This window comes from Rattus norvegicus, chromosome 1 (assembly GCF_036323735.1).
Source record: "Rattus norvegicus strain BN/NHsdMcwi chromosome 1, GRCr8, whole genome shotgun sequence".
Taxonomy (NCBI): domain Eukaryota; kingdom Metazoa; phylum Chordata; class Mammalia; order Rodentia; family Muridae; genus Rattus; species Rattus norvegicus.
Genome location: NC_086019.1, coordinates 31,375,600 through 31,398,697, shown reverse-complemented (window position 1 = coordinate 31,398,697; position 23,098 = coordinate 31,375,600). Strand labels below are relative to the sequence as shown.

General features: G+C 47.9%; 1 protein-coding gene across 2 annotated transcripts in view; it reads left to right on the top strand.

Moving 5' to 3' along the window:
- The first annotated feature begins 15,872 nt into the window (after nucleotides 1-15,872).
- Nucleotides 15,873-23,098, top strand: part of Slc12a7 (solute carrier family 12 member 7) — an 81,583-nt gene continuing 74,357 nt past the window's right edge. Inside the window, exon 1 of one of the 2 annotated variants that reach the window (XM_006227789.5) lies at nucleotides 15,873-16,159. In XM_006227789.5, the coding sequence (XP_006227851.1) occupies nucleotides 15,940-16,159 (220 nt within the window). In that variant the 5' untranslated portion in view covers nucleotides 15,873-15,939. The remainder of the gene's footprint in view (nucleotides 16,160-23,098) is intronic. The other variant, XM_063288386.1, reaches the window with a different exon arrangement.

Below are 23,098 nucleotides of genomic sequence, written 5' to 3'. Positions count from 1 at the left end.
GCCAGTCTGTTAAACAGATCAAGTTCTAGGACAATCAGGGCTACACAGAGAAACCAACCAATCAACCAACAAACTATCCCTTCAGGTCTTGGGATAGTGCTAAACCAATTAAGTAAGGGCAGCCTGGGAACCCTGGTGAGAGAACAATGCAAGTGGGTCGCCCGTCTCCCTGGGTGGCACCCTGAGAGGAGATTAAAAGTGGCTAACTGGATGGGACAAAATTAAATAAAAAGATCTAGCAGAAGAAAGGGACTCTGGGTGAGGAGAGTCTGAGTAAGAAAGTACATGCGGGATTGACCCATGACCTTGTAGATCAGATGGAGATGGTGAGGTAGCATTTATTTGCTGGGCCCTTTCTCAACAACACGGATGAGTGTGTGATATGGGTTAGAACTTTTAACCAGGCTTCCTGGTCTCTTTAGTCTATTATGGAAACCAATCCTATTTTGCCTCTAGGCTTGAGGAGATAATGCTTTTGATAGAGGAGTTAGATAATGCTCTTAAAATGTCTATCCACAAGAGTGGCCATCTTAATCCTTCCTGTCATATCTCCATCTGTCTTTACCAAGACCTCGGCCCTGGAAGGAGAAGTAGCTTAACCCTAAGTTTAGACAAGAGTTACTTTTCAATAGAAAAGACAAGGTATGGGGAACAACCAAAAAGAAATGACAGAAATGGAGGTCCATCTTTGAGGCTACCCCAGTATATCCTAAATAGTTGTGGACCTTCAAGATTGGAAAGTAAGGGAGAAGGTCAAGGAATAGAATCTCCCTGCAGAGTCTATCATAAATCAAAGATCACAATCACTCACACTCAAAATTGTCCAGGGCTCCTCAAGATTAGTGGGCATACTGTTAAAGCCTAGGTAAAATGTTAAGGTCCAGGTAACTGTTACCTGGCTAGCCTGCCATTTTGTGCTGTTACCAATTTTATAAGGAAACTTTCTCAAATACTGTTTCTGCTGTTACTAGGAAACTTTCTCATGCCCAAGTTGTGTTCTGTGCCCTTGGAAACCAATCAGGCTACAAGTCAGCAGAACTGCTTTGTGTAGTTACCCACAAGAAGCTTGGGCCCGAACCAACCATCCAACAGTGCTTCCTGTACTTATGTATAAGTCCTTATGGTATTTGCTTTTATAAGCTGCTCCTGGGATAAACCCTATCGTAAGAGACTCCATTTATTTAGAATAAGACTTCCATTTTGAGTAGGGGGTCAAGTAAAGCTTAGGTTTCCAAGACCTCCCAATGAAGAAAATCTCATCCTAGGTTAAAATTCATGAAATTTCCCTAGAGCCAGCCATCAGGGATTAACTCTAAGACCTCTCTGCCCAGGTCCTAAGGGAATAGTTGCCAGCTGGAGGGCTTGAGCAGAACTGAAAAAAAAATACTTTTGCTGTCCCAAACAGCCATTGAACCTATGGTCTAAGGAGGAACCCTTGCCTGTCAGAAAGAAAGAAGAGATTAAATTACCAGCTTGGAACTTCCACCATTTCTAGATCATGGTTAGGAGCTTTCCCATCCCAGGATGGGAGAAGGGTGCTGGGAGCTCAGTGGTCACACTTTCTGATTTTTATTTTTTTATTTATTTTTTATTTTTTATTTATTTATTTATTTACTATTTGGCTTGGCTTATGGTGACTTTGACAACACTATTGGTGGTTCTCAGAAGAAATCCTAAAACAGGGTCCCTGAAAGAGTACAAATGCATTCTTGTTTACATGATGCTCCCCCTCTGACTCTGAAAAACCCAGGCTCAAGTTTAAGAAAAACCTTGAAGACGGATTATTTCTTGGAAGCAAAATCTGTTACTAAAATTACTCAGATATGGCATCCTTCCCTAAGCCTAACCCTGAGGTGTCTCTCTCCAGCTTAGAGCACTTTATCTATGGTAGAACAAGAAGTTCAAACCCTGGCCTTCCTATCAAGTGTGAGGAAAGAGAAGAAAGAAAGGTTTACCATCCATCTCAGAATAAATAAAAAGCTCAATTCCATACTCCATAAAGGAGAGAACTGGTTCCAGCAAGCTGTCCTCTGAACTCCACACTTGAGCTGTGGCACATGCACATGGACACACACACACACACACACACACACACACATACACACATGCATGCACATACACACACATACACATACACACATACACACACATACATACACATGTACACATACACACACAGGCACACACACATACACATACAGGCACACATACATACACATACACACACATACACATACACACACATACATACACACATAAACAATCACACACGCACACACATACATACACATACATACACACACACGTACACACACACGTACATACACACACGCACACACACGTAAATAACTATGTAATAAACATTTTTGTTTTTTGGTTTTTTTTTGGTTCTTTTTTCGGAGCTGGGGACAGAACCCAGGGCCTTGCGCTTCCTAGGTAAGCGCTCTACCACTGAGCTAAATCCCCAGCCCCTGTTTGGTTTTTTTTTTTTGTTTTTTTTTTTAAAGATTTATTTATTTATTATATATATAAGTACACTGTAGCTGTCTTCAGATACACCAGAAGAGGGCATCGGATCTCTTTACAGATGGTTGTGAGCCACCATGTGGTTGCTGGGAATTGAACTCATGACCTCTGGAAGAGCAGTCGGGTGCTCTTAACTGCTGAGCCATCTCTCCAGCCCCTGTTTTTTTTTTTTTTTTTAATAAACATTTTAAACCTCACCTTTTATTACCAACATTCTCTCCTTCACCTTGTACATCCTGGGACTGCTCTGTGGTGCATGCTGTGTTGTCTGACAGTCACTTGTAGTTAATGTGCTTGGTGTATTTATATTTCACATATAACTTGGCTTCAACTACCCACCTACCCCTTTTCTTGTTATGTTAAGCATGTCTTCTGAATGTGGTCACAAGGTGGCAGCATGGCTTCACTCCTGTTTCTTCCTAAGAGCAACTTGGACAAATCAGACAGGCTGTTAAAACTAAGGAAAAGCCACCAAGGAGGCAAACAGGCTAATTTCCCTCTCTCTCATTAGGTGAAAGACCAGAGCTAAGTTAGAAGCATTTGCAATTAGAACTGGAAGACCCCTTAAGAAACGCTTGTCAAATGGGCTTACAGACTGCCCAAATTACTAGCATAAAGTAAAAAGTTTATTTTTTAAATCGTGAGTGCATGCGTGCGTGCGTGCATGTGTGCACATGTGTTTGTGTGTGTACGTGTGTGTGCGTGTGTGTGCGTGCATTCGTGTTTGTGTATGTGTGTGTGCATGTGTGCATGCGTATGTGTATGTGTGTGCGCGTGTGTGTGCATGCGTGCGTGTTTGTTTGTGTGTGTGTGTGTGTGCATTAATATGTTTTTGTGAAACTACCTCTTGCCTTTGAAGAGACTAAACATTTTCCAAACCTTGCAACTAAGCTGATAATAGACCTTGAGGTGATTTAAAATTGTCCACTCTACATGCTGTTCTACAAAGTACTCAATCAGTTTAAGAATGACATTTTCTTTAGAAAAACAATGTAACCAACCTTAACATGCCTTAAATTCTCCATGTAATCAACTTTCACAACCAAAGGTAAATTTAAGATACTCTTAAATAATGTATGTAGGGTTTTGGGGTCCCGCGTCCACTCCGCCAAAAGGCTCTGCTGCTCAGGGAGGCAGAACATGGGACTTGCCTGTGCTCACCCCAGGCTGTTGGGGGGTGGGTGTCAGTAGGGAAGCCCCAGGATGAAGAAGCACAGTCAGAGGTGGGACAGCTGGAACTGGGGGTCCCCGGGCCTGTGGCAAGGCCTGGGCTGTCTGGTTCTCAGGTTCTCAAATACCCAGGCACTGCTGGGAGCCACAGAAGAGTTGAGAATGGAGTGGAGACCATGGACTAGATCTAGCCTGGGGTGGAGGGGGAGAAGAAGGAATTCTGGCTGGTCCTGCAGGGGGCAGTCCTTAGCTTGATGGTGGTTGGCTTGGGCTAGGCTTGGCTTAGTGGACAACTGTGACTGAGTGCAGAGATAACTACAGGAGATTAGATGGCAGTTCTGTAGGCGAAGGAGCTCTCCATGGCTCCCCATGGCAGATCCCCATGAAAAGAAGCAGTCCATGGTTTTAAGACATTACTGTCGGGGTTGGGGATTTAGCTCAGTGGTAGAGCGCTTGCCTAGGAAGCGCAAGGCCCTGGGTTCGGTCCCCAGCTCCGAAAAATAGAACCAAAAAAAAAAAAAAAAAAAAAAAGACATTACTGTCATGGTGGAAAGTGAATGTGAAGAACTATATTCCACTTCTCAGGGTGGGCCTGAGATTAAATACCTTTTGCAGGGAGGAGCGTCTGGGAAGGAAAGTGTCATTGGCTAAGCCACCAAACCTTTAGGTACCTCATTAAAATGGAGCTCTGTCTCGAGCCTACGTGACCACAGGTAACATCCTCTACCTGTGGAGGGGTTTGGGGCGATGCCCTTATAGGACTGATGGTCACAGATCTATGGAGGGCTGAGGCTAGTGACAGGGGCCTTGTGGCCGGGAGTCAGGCAGAATGCTTACCGTTCCTTCGGGGTCTCCAGGGTTTCAAGCCTTGGCTCAACCAGGAACCAGGGTGCCTTTCACAGTCCCACAAATGTACTCTTCCATGCCTTGACCCAGAATGTGTTTGTGTGGTGGTGGTGGTATTGATCGTTTGCTGAAAGCAACCAACAGACTTAAATTAACCTTAAAGGCAACAAATACCAACCATATAAGTGTTGAAAACAACGTGTGGATGTAGGCTGATAATATCTGCGTGAGGTTTCAAGTACTGTCCTGGGCCAAAAAGAAACTTCTCTTGTAAACCTCTGTTAAATCTTTCTGCTTTTAAAAACACGCCCTCATTCCTTTCTCATAACAGGTTTTCTGTGATGTTCAATAAATGTAGGTCAAAGGCATTTTTAGGGACCGACAACAGGGCGGAACACAGCCAACAGACAAACTAGAGGAACACCACAGACTATGAGCAGACAGAAGATGCCGGGGCGGGGGGCGGGGGGGGAAGAGGGAGAATTTAGATCTGAGCCGGATCCTGGTCTCAACTACCCCAAGAAGAAGCCTCTGTTCTTACTGTTTCATGTGATATCCACACACATGTTCATGTGCCCACATGTGCCAGAGGTGTTGTCTTCTTAGGGAGAGGCCAAATCTTTTAAGTTCAGACTCCATTTTAGAAAACCTAAGTTTGAACTCATGTAAACTAAGAGGCTGGAGCCTAACATTAGTTTCCAAGTCGTCCCCCCAACAAAACCCAAGCCCAGCTCCAGTCACTGCAGAGGGAAGCAGGGTAAGTTGATGATATGACTCCCAGCACCAGTCAGTTATGTTAAAGGCCACAGTAGCTTTCCAATCAGGTGTTTACATACTTATCCCCTACTTGCTGGTTACTATAAAGCCTTGCCCAATAGATATTCACAGACACAGACACACAGACATGTGCACACACACATACCAAAACAACCCACCCACAACCAAGACTCAACAACCCACAACAAACAACTCAACTAAGTACAGAAGCTGAATTCTGGACAAAATCCCCAGAACCACTGCATCCAATCCCCAGAAACCCATTAGTTGAGTAAGGCCCAAGCCCAGCTCAAACTACTTAGCAAGCACCAGCACAACCTGCCCTTCTGCCTCAGGCAATACTCTGTGTAAAGGCTCTTGTCAAAGTGGGACTATTATTGTTGTTGTTGTTATATTTATTTTACATATGTGAGTACACCATCGCTATCTTCAGACACACTAGAAGAGGACATCAGATTCCATTACCAATGGTTGTGAACCACCATGTGGTTGCTGGGAATTAAACTCAGGACCTCTGGAAGAGCAGTCAGTGCTCTTAACTGCTGAGAGCCATCTCTCCAGCCCCAAAGTGGGACTCTACCGAAATGCCGTCTGCTCTTCCTGTTTATCAGAAGGCCCCTGCTGTCCTTGAAGCTTGCTAAGCCTATTCCTGGGCCTGACGGAATGTCTAGCATACGTGTAGAGCAAACAGCATAATGAATTTGCATTGACATGAGACATGAATTACGTCATGTCTTAGATCCTCTCCCTGTGATAAATACCAAGAAGGCAGCTAAAGTAAAAAGAAAAAAAAAAAAAAGGTGATTATTCTGGTTCAAGGACACAGTCCATCCTGGTGGGGAAGTCAAAACATCACCTGGTGACATCCTATTCAGTCAGAGGGCAGAGAGCCACTCAGCAAGCTTTCTCCACACAGCATCTCCTGCTTAGGGGATGGTTCTGCCCACAATCTGAGAAGTGCCATGTCAATTAACATAATCATGATAACCCCCCCCCCCCGGAGGCTAGCACTATTTACAGATCCTTCACAGATGTACCTGGAGGTTTGTCTGCTAAATGAGTCTCTCATTTGGGAGGACTTAACCACCACAACTACTCAGCAATAACGTCTGGGAAGTTTAGAAATCGCCAACGCATGGGTCCCCTTTTAGACGAATTAAACTAGAATTTCATATTTCTCGAGGATTTCAAGGTGTGGCCACATTTTCTATTACCCGTCAGATTTTTCCAAGTGTTATTACATGATATTTGGTCACACGGTGAACCCTGAGATTATGTTATTTACGGGGGGTGGGGGGGAGCTGTTTTTAGCTGTGGCGTGGCTCAGACCTTAGCATACGTGAGCCAGAGAATTAGAAGGAGCCAGAAGACTAAAGCTGATCGTCAGAGTTAGTTGGAAGCCAATCAGAGCAAAAAGTCAGAGGCCAAGAGAGAAGCCAGTTCGAATCAGTCAGCTTGGAGAGGAGTTGGAGCCAGAACAGCTGAGTTGAACCAGCCAGCCAGAGTTCAGAAAGAACTAGAAAGGGGGAGTTTATTCAGCAGCAAAGCAAGCTGTAATCCCGGCAGTAGGGAGGCAGAGGCAGGCAGAGCTCTGTGAGACCTGCCTGGTCTTCATAGCAAATTCCAGGCTAGCCAAGAGTACACAGTGATAGCTTGTAGGGGTCCAGGAGTGGGGTGTAGGGCAGCAAGGTGGAAAGATGGAAATGCCCACAGCTTCCTGGATGAGAGATAAAGAGGAAGAGAGCCGTGTCTTCTCAGTAGAGGTTAACAAGCAGGCCTGTGGCAGACAAGCAGTCCCAGAGGGGCAAAAACATCAGAGAAAGAAAAAGTAATCCCAGAATGTCAGAGAAAGCATGCCCAGCCTCCTTCTGATATCTGAACAAAAGAGAAAGGAGTTAAAAACAATGAAAAGGATCTTTCAAATGAAAAAGATAGTTTACTGGAGAGATGGCTGGCTCAGTGGGTAAGAGCACTGACTGCTCTTCCAGAGGTCCTGAGTTCAAATCCCAGCAACCACATGGTGGCTCACAACCATCTGTAATGATATCTGATGCCCTCTTCTGGTGTGTTTGAAGACAGCTACAGTGTACTTACATATACTAAATAAATCTTAAAAAAATTTTTAAGAAAACATTCGGGATGTTCTTGTCAGTCTCGTGGGGTTTCATGAAGGAAATATTTTTTTTCCTGTAAAAGTATCTTTTATCAAAACTGATATAATTGTCTCGGAGGCTTACTATGTCTATCTAACTTAGTCCTAATCCTGGAAGGATTAGCCTCTGCACAACCATATTTAGTCCTAGAACGTTTTCAGTCTCTCAGACTTGCTGCTGAGAGAGCTCACCACTTCCTAGTTCTCTCTGATCGCTGGCTGACTTAACTCAGCTGGTGACTCGAACGCCTCTCCAAGCTGACTGAATCGATCGGCCTTCTCTCTTGGTTTCTCCTGAATCACTCTGCTTGGCCTCATACTGACTTTGGCAATATGTTCTAATATTCCAGCTCCTTCTCGTTCTCGGGCTCATTCTGCTGTCACCTGTGTCTGGCTTGTTCTCTCTCTCTCTCTCTCTCTCTCTCTCTCTCTCTCTCTCTCTCTCTCTCTGCAACATGTCTTTGTACAACTGTTCTGGTAAAGCTGCCTCCCTTCTCTCTGCACTGCTCTCTCTTAAGGAGCCTCTCTTTCACCTCTGTTCTCCTGAGAGTTGAGCATATCTTACTGTCTAATCTTTCTCTAATTCATCACTTTTCTGCTTCTTAATTAGACATCACTTTCAAACATGGGAGCTTCTACAAATTAACTTTACCTGCATTGTTCGGGATTAAAGGTGTGTGCTAAGGGTGTGTCTGTATTCCAGTCAGAATATGTTGTTGGAGTAAAATCCCTGTACAACACCAAAAGAAAAACTACCTGTGGGCTCCAGGAGTACCCATTGAGGTCTGAGCCTGTCTCTGCTCCAGGAGACCCTTGCCTACCCACAGTGACCGCCAAAGCTGGAAAGCATCCTCCAGAGTCAGGAAGGAAGGAAGGAAGGACCAGCTCTCCCAGGTCTCCTTCAAAGGCCAAGTGTCAGATACAGCTAAGATACCGACTACTTCCAATGTCTCAAGAATTCATGTGTTCCATTAGTTTGACTCAAAGTTTAGATCTCATTTTAAAGAGAGGTTTAGAATTACAGAATTCGGTGGCCAGAACAAGGCAGATCCCACACGTCTGTCTCCCCCGCCTTTTTCCCATTGTGCCAGTGAATTCACAGAAGAAAAAAAAAAAGCCACACCTTTGATAAATATTCAAAACCCTGGCTGACTAAAGTGTCTTGAGATTTCGGAGATGTGGAATATTGTAGCTCTTGAGTCAAATTATTAATACTCTTAGTGCTTGGCTACTCACTGATCATCTGTGTCAGACATAATGTCCTTATGACTGTCCGACAAATTCTTGCAATGTATTAATTTAGCAGACCACTAGCTGTAAGCAAGCCAAAACCTAAGAATGTCATCGGATAATACCTAAGACTTCTAGTGGGGAGCCTGCCCTCCCCCCACTTTTCTATATATAGTCTCCCTGAACCAACGTATTTGGAAAATGCCTTGATTTATGACTGTATTCATAACCAAAAAGCTTTGTGAAACCATTTTCCCTTTGGTGCCTGGTGTTTTGGGGCAACCCGCATCTGTGTTCTGGGGCTGTGGTCACTCACATTTTGGCTCAAGTGTAAGCTCTGCCTGCCTTTGAGCTGTGTACTCAATACATGCTCCGTGCAATGCTGAGCTGCACGGACACACCAGTATCAGCCCGGGCCGTCTGGCTCTTACTTACCTTGTCATCTCTCCGGTGTGGAGAGGGAGTAGTGACAGTGAGCTGAATGGGGAGGGGCTGCCTTGCCTCAGTTTCCCAGGTCTGGCCCTGCGCCTTCCACACTGCCACCAGCACAAAATGAGAGTCTTGGAACTAGGAGATGAGGTTCAAGACTTCTGGGAGAGGTGTCTCGTACAGGCGCCTCCCATAAGCCTCGGAGATACAGATCTCAGAGAGAATACCGTTTCCAGAAGAGGAGGCCCAAATCAAAGGAAATCCCATAGAAGCACACGGTAAGCAAGGATGCCATTTTAAGTGGAATTTCCCTTTTCTGCCTGGAAAGCCTCAGAGTGGTCCACTGTAGCTCAGAAGCCTTTTCCTTTCTCCTCTGCTCAGGAGGGGCCAATTGTTTTTCTGGGAATTCAGGGTTGGCAGCAGGGTGTCCTAAAACCATAAGTGGCTGGATCTGGTTACTGTGGGAACGGAGCCTTGGGGAAAGGCTGACCTCCTGCAGGGTGAGAACATCCAGGAATTGTTATAATGGGTGGCGAGTTCCAAAACGGACAAGGATCTGTGAATATTTACAGTATGTACAGGCAAACTCTGCTGGCTGGGATTTGGTCCACCCTAATACCTAGGGTGTAGGGTGGGGATGGGACAGTGGGCAAGAGAGTTGGCAGGATCTCACTATCTGCACTGAATCAGCGTGAAGCAACAGCTCTCACGCCTCACCTCCGGCTCACAGCTCCGGCTGATCTTCCCCCTGTGGAGAAGAGATGCTGCAGGGCCTGAGAACAGTTGACAGCATCTCCCAGGTTACTCCCCTGGTGAGGTGAATGGTGATGAAGGTCGCTGACCAGGCATAGTCCTTCTGTCCTGGGGTGACCATGACCATAGACAAGCTTCAAACCTCCTCTGATTGGCATCTACGGTCTCCTTGTTCACAGTCGGGCTTCTTTATCAGCACTTGATTATGTGCAGACGCGACCCAAGTCTCCCTCAGGACAGCGAATGAGGACCCAAAGATGAACAAGGACCGCTGAAGCATCCAAACTACACTGCCCTTTTCTGGACAGGGCTTCCAATCTTTGTCACCTACTGTAGTTGCAGCCAAACACAGTGACCCCTCTCAAATGGGCACCAATGAGACTGACTTCCAAGAACCACTCTGGTCTGGGAGAACCAGCATTTTAATCCACGGGCCACGTCTCTAGCCTATGCAGTGGTAAAACTGTTCTTACTGACTCTACATTCCACTCTGGAAAGCCCACCCTGTAAAAGCCCTAAGACTCACAAGCCCAAAAGGCCCTGTACTGTGTGGTAGGTGGGGCACCAGTCATCTTATAGAGAGGTAGCTAGTTACAGCCCTGTCTCTCCGCCCACACTTCTCTAGCTCTGTATCTTTGTTTCTCTGACACCTCTCTGTGACTTCCTTTCTCTGACTTTCCGACCTTCCTGACTTTTGATCACCCAGGCTTCCTTGAAAACCCATTCCTGGCAGGAGGAGACACACCCTAGAACACTCCCCACCTCCAGGGATAAGATTAGATGTGCTCGCTGAGTGAGGTCAGAGGAGCCTGGTTCTGGTTCTGGTGACCTTAGAAGTAGCTTCCCAGGCTAGCCCTGGAGCCCTGCTCTGCCCAGGTCTCTCTGAAATAAGTTGAAATAGGTTTTTCTGTAGTTGCCCTCTTGGGTTAGGGTCTTGAATAGCCTAGTTCACGATTCTTCATGGCTTTCTCTAAAATGAGGACTCGTGGGCTTTGCCTCCCTTTGGGTGCTACCCCTCTCCCTCCCACTGCTGCCACCAAAGGTGGCATCTTTCCTCATGGCCACAGAGACACCTGATGCCTTTTCAGAAGTTCCTGAAGCCTCCCTCAGCTCTCACAGTAGCCTGGGCAGTGATCAGACATGCCTTAGTGTCCTTTCTGGAGGCCTTGGTTCAGGTCTCATAGGTGGTATAGCAGTAGAGAGGCCACTGCCCAGACTGGTAGGTAGGATGCTCTCGGGGAGCCTTAGGACATCCAGATGTTGACAGGCTGGGTTTCTGTGCCCACGGCCTGTGACTGATTGGGGAATGGAGAGGACTCCTGCGTGTGAAGTCCCATGACGAAGTGTTCCAGTTCTGCCAGTTGCTTTCATTTGAGTCACCATCATGCCCTCTGCTTACTGTGCCTGTCATGGTGACATTCAAGGTCCATCCAAGGATCCATGCATTGGCACCTCTAGTTTGGAGAGGCCTCTAGGGTCCCGATGACAAAAGGGATACTATCTATGGCCAGGGAAGTGTCTTCCAGATCAAGGCTCAAAATGCTCTATGCAGTAGGAAGTACCCTTCTGCAAAGACAAACTGAATGGACAGAGTGGGTATGAGGGATTATGGGTATGATCTATGGGGCTCTGAGGAAAGCATGCTGCTTGCAGGGTTAAGTCAGACCTCGCATAACAGTCAAAAAAATTGCAGAGGCTATAAATAGTCTGCTGGCAATCAAGATTGGGATTCCAATTATAGACCAGGAGAGTGTGGAACCGAGGCCATGTCTGTGTTGGGAGGACAATGTATTATCATCAGTGTTTTTCTTTATTCACTGAGACATAACAGAGACAACTTAGTGAGAGCTGGGTGTGGTGGCCATGCTTGTCCCCTCAGTATTTGAAGACTGCCAAAGGTTCAAGGCTACCCTGAGCTCTAGTTTGTTCTAGACCAGCCTGGGCTATAGCATGAACCCACACTTACAATTCAGATGAAAAGAAGAATGAACAAGCTATAAGAAGCAATAACCATGGAAACCCACTGATGGGAGAAGATGCTGGAGAAGCTCTCCTGTTTCCTCAGGACTGTGCTCCATCCTGTTCCCTACCTCCTGCATGATACCGTGTCCTCTATGTCTCCTACTGCCTGTGCCTCCTCCCCACTCACTGTCACCTTGTTTTTCTTTTTCTTTTTCTTTTTTTTTTCCTTCGGAGCTGGGGATCAAACCCAGGGCTTTGCACTTGCTAGGCAAGCGCTCTACCACTGAAGTAAATCCCCAACCCCTACCTTGTTTTTCAATCCTCACCCATTTACTGTTCAAAACTGGGGTCTTATGTAAAGCAGGTTTCATTTCCCTGTTTGTCATTCTAAGAGGTCACTAGACTTTTGATGGCTTTTTTCTTGTGCAGATACACAGAAGTGAGCAGGACCAACTGAGCTTCCCATGGGTCAGTCCTGTCTGGTCTCAGCCTAGAGGTGCCCAAGGCCCACAAACTCTGGCTGCAACAAAACTCCTGACTGTGAACAGTTTGAGTGTGGTCCCCATGGAAAACTCCTTAGCACTTGCTATGAGCGGTTTGACTAACATTTCTGGGTGGCTTCAGAGTCTCGCAGATTCTTGAGACATTTGCAAGCAGAGGGACAAGGGGAGTAGAGGTTGTGTCCAAAAGGATAGATCTGGGCTTTTTTAAATTTAAAGGTGAAAGTGTAAGCTGTCTTTGAGGAACGTCCTGGGAAGCCTTCACCCTCCTAGGCTTCAAAAGACAAGAGGTTTTGAGGCCCCCTCTCCTACCATGCCCATCCAGAGTCATAGCTGAGCACAAAAGGTATGTAAAGGGACAGGCCACTCTGACCCAGCCAGTGACCGTCTTGAGCCGATCACAGCACGAGTCTAAGTCACAATAGAGATACTCTATGAGCAGTGATTGTGAGGGTTGCCCTGAAATGTCTTAAACATTTCCAAAATAAGAACCAAGGGATGAAAAGAAAACAGTAGAGGTTTAAGGGTGGGTGGGTGGAAGGAAAAAGTTATCATTATTTATAACCTAAAACATATTCCAATGCCATGGAGAAAAGCCCTTGAGTCGTACAACTCAAAAGTCCATGAAGTGTCAGGCTTCAAAGGAAACATACAAAGCCACCAGTGTCCTCTTCTGTTTTTTCTCTTTCATCAGCACGGCCATTCCTTCTAAGAGTAACACGGAGTCAGCTGGATGGGAAATGTGGGACCTCAGGGAGGCGTTTGACAATGGAAAGACATCAGTTTCCAGCAAGTTAATGAGTGCATTTCAGCATGAATGGATTTGGATTTAGACCACCATGGAGACATACCTCTGGGGGTAGCTGTCCAGGTGTTTCCAGAGAGGTTTAAGTGTAGAAGGAAGGATCTACTTTTTTTTTTTTTTTTTTAATTGAGGCAGGGTTTCACTATGAAAGCCACTATGGAACGCCTCTGGCTCAGTCTCCCAAGTGCTAGGATTACCATCATACCTGGTAGCAAGACTCATCTTGAGTATGGGCGGCACCACCAACCCCCGGGCTGCAATTCCTCACTTGATAAAATAGTGGGAGTCAGCCAAGCACCGGCACTCATTTCTCTGGAGGGCTCAAGCATGACCAGCTGCCTCGTGACATCGATGTCATCATCGTCACAACTTCCCACTACAATGGGCTGTGTCCCTTCCTAAGCCTCTCCTTTCTCAAGTTGCCTTTGTCAGCCATTAAGCAATAAGCTTAATAGATAATAGTTACCGAATAAGTAGCCAATACATGGCAACTTTAAAACATGACCCAGAAGTTCATCTTGGGAGAAAGGGCCAAGAATGGCCTTGGAAAACTGAAGCAGACTGACTGGAGAAGAGCCTCTTCCTGCAGGGACAGGATCCCAGGAAGATGTCTGTGCAAGCGAGAACACTCATCCTGGTTGGTTTTCCCCTCTCTGGCTGCCAGGCAAATGGAGGTGGGTGGCGAAACTTAACTTCCTAAGAAAGACACCCTGGCTTCCAAAAGAGAAACTATCTTTCTCCTGAGCTGGATTCATCTTGGAGAGGCTTCACACATCACTAACAATACTATATGCAACATCCAGGCTACAGTATAGGTGGGAGCAGCTAACTGACCTTCTCTCCCCAGCCTGTCTACTGCTGAAAGACAGATACGGTAGCTGGGCCAAGATTAACCATAGTGGGCCATGACCGTAAGAACAGAAGCCCCGTTCCCGTACATTTCTTTCCTTCATTCTCTCCCTCTTTATCAGATACCTTCTTTCCGCTCCACTCTGCAAGGCGTGCTTTGGAGAGGCCCGGCTTGCCTAATATCTGCCTCCCGTCTCCTTCTGAGCTTGAGACAAGGAGCTATGAATAAATATTTGAGTGAGCAAATACACAACCAATGTTATATGAGGTGAATGTCTTAGCTAGGGTTTCACTGCTGTGAAGAGACCATGACCAAGGCAACTCTTATAAAGGACATTTAACAGGGAGGGGCTGGCTTACTGGTTCAGAGGTTCAGTCCATTATGGTCATAGCACGAAGCATGGCAGCGACCAGGCAGGCATGGCGTTACAGGAGCTGAGAGTTCTACATCTTCATCCAAAGGGTGCAGATTGTCCTCAGGTAGCTAGGAGGAGGGTCTCAAAGCCCACCCCACAGTGACACACTTCTTTCAACAAGGCCATACCTCTTAATAGTGCCACTCCCTGGGCCAAGCATGTGCAAGCCATCATGGTGAAGAGCTATGTAACGACCATGAGCACAGAGCGCTTGGTGTCCCCCTTCCAATGTCTGCCTGTTTCAGGCCGTCTGAACAGCTCTTTATCACCCTTGGCTCTCCCAGGAGTCTGGCAACCCAGACATAAATCTAGGAGATCAACAGTATCAAAGCCTTATGTTGTTGTTGACTCCAAATCATAAAATTATTTTCGTTGCTAATTCATAACTATAATTTTGCTACTGTTATGAATCCTAATGTAAATACGTTTGGAGGTTTGCCGAAGGGGTCATGACCCACAAGTTGAGAACAACTGCTCTAGGCCTTCACATGCCCCTACTCCCAGAATTCCTTACCTTGGGTCTCAGCAGACATTCATCAGACACTGCATTCCCTGACCCTCCTCAGCCTCGAATGAACTGTGCTCCGCTGGGACACCTAACTGCCCGTCCCATAGCCTGTCCTATCCCAGTCTGGCCCTGTGCCAGATCCCTGTGATCTGGTGAGTTGTTGGCAGGGGAGGATGGGGGGTGAATGGCTTGGAGGTGTGTGGGAGTTGGAGTATCCTAGTCATTTATCAAGGCGGGGCGGGGAGGGCAGGGCAGGGGCAGTGGGGGTGGGGATGGCTGAATAGAAGTGGGTGACTCTGGGAGACTATAAGGGAGGGCTGAAAGGTATGGGGGTGGGGGTGCTGTGAGAAACTTGGGCTAGGGGCAGGGGTGGGACCGGGGCAGGACGGCTACACTTCGGTGACCATCCTGGAAATCAAAGATTCCGTCTCTTTGGCTGGTAGTGACCAGTAAGATCTGTACCGCCATCACCAGGTAGGTCATCGAATGCCCTTCCCAGGCCATACGCCCTGCATCTTCCTGCCCAAGCATCGTCTGTTTAGGTCCAGTACAGGTCCTTCCCATATGGGTCCCTGCCCCTTCCCCTAGCCCTGCCCGCAACCTCATCCACGTCCCACTCCATGGCCACCTCAGCCCTCTCATGGCCTTTCTCTGCCTTACTCTATTTCGCCCCTCTCTCCTAACCAGTCCCCTGCTCCCCTTTTCATTCTCGCTCTTTTTTGCTCTCACCTCCTGCCCCAGCCTCGACCCCTGCCCCTACCCCAACTTTCTCACAGCCCGGGTGTCACTCAGCCCTCACTTATACTCTCTCAGACCCACCCACTTCTATCCATCCATCCCCACCCCCACTGCTCCTGTCCTGCCCCTCCCCGCTCCCGCCTCGGCTTCCTCCTGCCCCGCCCCCACCTCGTGCCCCGCCCCGCCCCTGCCCCGCCCCGCTCCCCGAGACCCACGGTCAGCACCGGCAGACCTTCGCATCCAGCAGTCATCGCGGCGCCTGGCGTTCCGACGCCAACATGTCCCAGCGCTTCGTGGTGATCCCAGCACAGAGCGGGACGGGGGACGCGGGACCCAGGGCAGAAGGTGGCAGCGGCGGCAGCCAGCGCCTGTGCTCGGATCCCGACCCCGACCCCGACCCTGACCCCGACCCCGATCCCAGCCTGGCGGCCGCTCTGAAAACACAAGAAGTAGATGCGCTGCCCATTCTGCGCTACTGCCGCGAGCCCAGCCGCTATGGTAGGTGCAGCTAAGCCGTCCTCCCAGTGGGTCATTGCTGCCTCTGTGGGAGCAGCAAGTGACAGACTCCCTGCCTGCTGCCCAGGTGTCAGGAGGTGGCCATTGCCTGCTGACTTTGGGAATGCCTTCAGGTCATCAAGAATTACAGCGCTGGCTTTGGAATCAGCTGGTGTCCTTTGTCCCACAATTTAGTTCGGCTAATCCTTGGCCCTGCCTGATGTCCTGTGGACCTTGTAGGTGGTAACATTCTGTAGAGTGGTTGTAAGAACCGGTGGGATATTGTGGCTGGTGGAGAATAGCTTCGGGGTTGCCTTCTGATCACTAACTCTGGATCCCCCACAGTTAGGACCACTGAGAATAGGAGCCCTCTCCTCTGTCTTGGTGAGGGATTCGAAGATGCAAGGAAGACAGAGGCAGCCAGCCTTTAGTGGGAACTGTGAGTGTAACTTCACTGTGGATGCCCACTTGGCTTGCTGTCCTTTAGAATGACTTGCGACCCGTGCTTGCATGTGGGAATCCTGGAACAGTACAATGTATTGTTGGCCACACATCTGGTGAGCCAGGTTTTCTGGGGAACATGAGACAGAAGCAGGCTCTCACAATGCACTCTCCAGATTGCCCAGATTGCGCCAGAGCCGGACTTTGGGTCTCAGAGTGAAGATGAAACCAGATCTGGTCCATGAGTTGGTGTTTGCCCCCCCCACTTGGAGGACAGATGGCACTGGACAGGCATTCTGTGAGAGACCGCTACCTTCTGAGCACCTGTCTGTCTTCCTGGGTAGGGTATCTAGAGCTGGATTGGTACCTGTATAAAAACAATCTGTCCAGTACCAAGATGCCCTGCCCTGGTCAGCTGGGGAGAGGCCCTATCACAGGTACCCATGTTCATGTTGCACACATGCAGAGATCCGGTGATGAGGGTATGCTGTGACACTGCGACTAAGAACTTAGCACTGTTATTTTATATAGCAAACTTTGAGCAATTGCTTCCCCCTGTGGACATTGCATCGATTGTGTGTGTGTGTGTGTGTGTGTGTGTGTGTGTGTGTGTGTGTGCGCGCGCGCGCGCGCGCGCATGCGTGCGTGTGCATGCGTGTGCGTGTGTGCATGTGTGTGCGTGCATGTGTGTGTATCTGTGTATACACGTTCACTACAGTTACCCATTCCCTAGATGGCCTAGACCGTAGGCATGCTGAGCTATGTCTCCACTGTCTTTGTTCTGAGCTCTAGGTCAGGAGTTGTCTCACGCTTTTAGGGGACGGGCAGGGTTGCCAGGATGCTTGTCCTGCTGGGTAGTGGTTGACCTTCCTTAATCTTGGCATGGCAGCAAGGTCACATGTGGCTGTCTCCCTGCTTGCCACAGGGTGTGGGTGGGAGAAAACAGGACAGCCCCGGCTGCTAGGGTCCTCTTGTTGCTGAGTTAAGGAGCCTACTGTTCTCCTGGATAGCATCCCTCACCTTTAGGCAGAGAATCTGCTGATGGGTGGTATGACAGGGCTGGGGTCTATGCTGACTTTGACCTGGGCTTTCTGGCTCCCACTGTACTTGTGGAGAGCTCAGGCTTCTGGGTAGGACTGCCCAGGAACACTGTACACCTACAACACCTGGAGCCAGGAGCATGAGTTAGGCCAACACTGTAGTGGCTTCTGCCCCCTCATCCTCCAAGTCCTTTATGCTGGACTATAAACCCCATCAGAGGTCCTTGGAGACAGGATGCCAGGGGACAGGCATGGATAGAGACTTCTCCATGTCCCCCTCTCTCATTTCAGGCTCTTAAAGTAATGTAGAGGAAAAACATGACCCAAAGTCCTGGATGTAACAGATAAGACAGGATTAGGAGAGCCCACCAGGAGACCTCTCAGCCCTGAAATCTCCACCCTCCTCTCCTCTGTTGTAAGCAGTGTCTTTGACTTCTGTCTAGAAGGCCCAGAGGTTAGCTGTCCAGGGGTCAGATCCCATTGGAAGTTGGAGATAGGGCTGGGCCAGTCCCTGTCACCCCTGTGTGGGTGTTAGGGATGTGGGACTGGGGTCCCAGCTCTGCAGTCCTGGCTGGGTGATGCATCTGTCCATGGACAGCTGGCTCCAGCTGTGTGGGATTTCGTGAGACAGTTCCAGACAACGGTCAATCCAGTGGTTCTGTGCTATGCTCCTACGTGGGAACAGAAGACCTATTATTTGGTGTTTCATTAACACAGTGTAAACTAAGTTTGAAAAAACAAACAAAGGTTTTATTGGTCCGACTTGGGCACAGTGCCAGGAGCCAAGCACTGGTTGGGGTGTTGTCCTTAGTCAACCTTAGGTTACATATGTGTGGCAGGTGATGACAAGGAACTTTCCAAATCTCCAGAGACATCAGGTCTCGTGGCTTTCAATTTCCTTCAGGACCAACTCCCAAAGCTTTCTACTAGGATTCACCATGATACATGGATACTGGCCCAGTTGATGCTTTGACTCAGACCAGCACCCTTCACTTGAGCATTTTGGTCTCATCTCATTTGGCGGGATGTGTAGGAGTAGATTGCGCATGGTGGCATGGTCTTCCTTTGCTGTATGGAGGGATATGAATGTGATACTGTGTCTCATGTCTGCAGAGCTTGCTCTGCATACTTCCCATAAGACACATGTCTCAACACTGAGACTTTGAACTGTGTTCTGTTTATTTTGATGAAGATGTCACCCATGGAGGGAGAGAAGTGAGTGTGCCATTTGCTAGGGGTGACTACCTGCTCCTTGGTTGTTACTGTATCTCCTGTGAGCAGAGGGGCACAGGGGAGGGTGCATGGGCCAAGGGGAGATAACCCAGCACAAAAGACCCACAGGAAAGATTCTGGCCCTGTGGCAAGGGTCCAGAGAGAAGGCCCTCTCTGCTCTCTAGTTGAAGGGATTCTGGTGAGAGTTCTTATGGCAATTGCAAAGGTGGTCTCAGAACCATTTAATAGCACATGAAGTGGTCAGTCACCAAGAGTGCCCCCAAGACAGAAGGGACAAGGAAAAGAGAAGTCTTAAGATAGCAAGAAGAGACACATGAGAAAGACTTAGAGCTCCTGGGAAGTAACAACAGCCTAGAAGGTCATAAGTGGCCTGGAGCGTTCTCTGCCTTCCCTTGTTCTGCCCTGCCTGGCCTTTGAGCTGCAGACTCCTGTGGTTTCACTTCTGTCCAGGACAAAGACCAATATGGGTCCCTGATTGGAGGTTGGCATTTTGGCTTCCCGTCACTGTTATGGCTGGTAGGACTACATGTCTGCCAAACCTTGATAATTATATTTGGAGGGGTGGTGGTTCAGGGCTTGACCACAGAGATCTAGTGAAGCTATTCCTGCCTCCTGGAGACCCAGATCAAGAGAACAGCTCACCTTCTACAACAATGGCCTCTCCAGTGAGTCCAAGCTGAAGTCTCCTGATGTGTACATATATCCACATGCGTGTGGCTCTAAGTCCTTGTATCTCTTTACTACCTGCAATGTCTCCATGCTGTGTATGTATCTTTGTGTTTTCTTGTGCTTTTCTATTTCCATGTTGTCTTTGTATGAGTCCTATGGTGTATATATGTCATGTTTTCTCTTTGTGTCTCTGTGTGCCTGTCTCAAACATCATGTTGTGTCTGTGCTGTCTGCACGCATGTTTGTGTGTGGTCTCCATGTCATCTGTGTGGATCAGTGTGTCTTGTCTCTGTGCTGTCTCTTTGTTGTCCCTTGTGTTTGCATGTGAGTTGGTGTTGCCTTGGTGTGCTTGTCTCCATGTTACCTACGTGTCCCTGTGTCTTTGTGCTCTGTGGTTTGTTGCTTAGCATATTTTCTATGGCCTCCTCTGAGGCACTTTCTACAAGAACAGTTCTGAGTTCATCCCGTGAGGAGTGCCAGCTCCGAGATGTGTTCACACATTGGGCAATGTCTCTCACTACAGTTCTAGGTTCTGCTTAGGGCAAGTCTTGGTAAAAATTACATCCCAAGCCATACCTGGGTTTCCTGGAAAGAAATACTACTAGGCTGCTGAGGCTGGAGAGCTGATGTCAAGAGATGGCCAGGCTCTGGAGCCTGAAAACCCGCGGCCTGCCGGGCAGACTTGTTTACTTTTTGCTTAAATATTTCATAGGGTGTGGCCCTCCTGGTAATCGGTGAGATGCCTTTAGCCCTCGGTGAGCAGCGCCAGCTCAAGTTCTGTCACTTTGCTGTGAAAGGAGCCTCGCTTTGGTGATTGTTAACTTGGCCTAACAAGAAAATTCTCCGTGCACGTCCTGTTCTCTTTGCTAAATAATATTTAACTTGGCTTCTTTTTTTCACGGGATAGGCTAGGGTTTGAGACCTCACATCACATATGGGGAGGAATTTTCTTTAAATAAAGCAAGAACATCCAAAAGAGAATCACTACCGGGTCAGGAAGAACCTGTGTTCAAGGCCTCGGGATGGGGTTGCCCTTGAGCTGGCCTCCCAGTGCCCCTGCAGACCCTGCAGCAAAGCAGAGGAACTTGATCCCGAGGCATTCAAGATGACAACCGTTTTGGTGTCTCCTGCCTGATGGGAGAAATAAATACATGTCTGGGTGACGCCCACCCTCTCCAACCACTAGAGAAACAAACACACAGGAGCATTTGTGTTCAAGTGGGCACATGGCCTTCTCCAACCTGATGGAGTAACAAACACGTGAGCATATCTGTGTCTAGGGTACCCTGGCCTGAATCAAAGCAGCCCCGTTGGCAGAGGAAGCAACTGGGTGACATTGAGGGTGATGTTCACATTCAGAAATGGCTTAAAGTGGGGGATGACAGTTCCTAAACCCACAAGGTGAAAATCTGTTAAATACGAATAGGTGGGACACTGGCAAATTATCTACCTGGTAATGGGTTACCTTCCAAAACTTGGCAACTAAAACACCCAAATAAATGGACAAAGGTGAGGCTGGAGAGATGGTCAGTGGTTAAGAACACGGGTTGTTCTTCCAGAGAGGTTCTATTCAGTTCCCAAACCCACACGGTGGCTCTCAACCATCTGTAATGGGGTCTGATGCCCTCTTCCGGTGTGTCGGAAGACAGCTACAGTGTGCTCCTATACGTAAGATAAATAATAAGTTTTAAAAAATGGACAAAGGGGCCAAGGAGGTAGCCCGGCGACAAAGCATTGCCCAGACAAGGCCCTGGGTTCTATCCTTACACCTCAAAATGAGCAAAAGGACCTGCTAGCTGGCAAGTAGGCTGTGAGAAGATCCTCAGCTGACTGGTCAGTAGAGAAATGCAGGCTGGAGCCATGGCTAAAGCTGAGGGTGTAGGTGATAGGACACTTGCCCCCCGACTCCCATCCCAGTACCAAAATACAACCCAAAACCGAGCTAAAATAAAATAACCCGACCATAGTGAAAAACCACTTTATGTCTCTCATGGCTATTTTTAAAAAGTTGAAACTATCAAGTATTATCAAGGATATGGAGAAATGGGAGCCCTGGGCTTGCAGATAGATGTCAAATAATATACTCCCAGGAGAAGACAGTATAGAGTTCCTCGAGGGCTTAAAGGTAGTCATTTGGGGCTTATCAAGATGGCTCAGTGGGAAAGGTTGCCACCAGACCTGGCAACATGAGTTCAATCCCTGGGACTCCATATGGTGAGAGGAGAGCTGGCTCCCACGCATTGTCCTCTGACCACGCAAGTGTCATGGTGCCTGCTCTCTCACATTTTCACACACATACCAGGGAAGAATGTGATACAAATTTCAGCTTAGTTATGTGATAACTGAATTAACGACGGTTGCATCCCCACAGGTGTCCAAGCTCAGTGAGGCAGGCGCAGGCGGATCTCCGCACACCACACACAGCGGTGTTGTTCACAGCAGCAAAGTAGAGCCTCCCAGTGTCTCTCAGAGGGAGAGTGGGGAACCACACTGAGGTAGTAATGGTGTGAAATGAGGTCATGGAGGATGTTATCTAGGGAGACCCTCTGCTCTAGGCCCCAGCTGTTGAAACCAGACCAACGTGGAAACCACTCATACCGAATTCCGTGTCATCACTTACATCACTTACAGGAAGCAGTAGGCAGCCAGCCTGACACTCAGGCTGGTGAGAAAGTCTCTGCGACTTTAACCCTTTAAAAAGAGGTAACCTGAGCTAACCAGTCAGGTGTTTCCTATGATTCTATCTCCTGCTCCCACTGTAAAAACCACCAGCCAAGATTGGTGGCTCAAAATAGCTAAGTCCATTAGAATTTTGCCTTTTGATAATGGAATGACATCCAGCCTTTAGAAAAGGACACAGGTGGACTGGAAGGCAGTCAGAAAAGGACATGTCTGTATAGTTCTGCTTTATGAAGCTGCTGGACTGTCACTTTATCAGAGACAGAAGGTGGTTGAGGTGGGGGGGGGCTGTTACTTAGTGCCGCACAGAGTCTCAGTTTTGAGGTCTGCATTTTACCAGGTGGGCGGATGCAGGGGCACAGCAGGGCCCCATGTGCGGACTTCACTTAGAATGCTGGGTATAGTAAAGTTCATAAAATCGATATTTACTGTAAATAAACTTATTCACTTTTATTTAGGAGTGTGTGTGTGTGTGTGTGTGTGTGTGTATGAACACACGTCCCACCCTTGCATATTTAAGCACACACATAACACATATAGACTCAGACACAAAGAAGATGAAAACAGGAAGTAGAGGTCTGAGAAAACCACATCTTCCCCGTCCTGCCCTCCTGTAGGTGACAGCACCTGATGCTGGCTCCTTTCAAGGAAGTAGGAGGGGCGTGAACCTGATTAAATCAATTTACACCAGGGCAGCTGTTCTCAGAGGAGCCCTTTATCATCTAAATTACTCTCAGCAAGGTGTTCTTTGAACAGATATTTTTGTCTAAAGATCTTCCTGTACAAAATTACATCCTATTACCTGTAACTGTGGTTCTGTAGGGGCCAAGGGTGGGATAGGGATGTGAATATGTCATGTGTGTGTGTGCACACATATGCA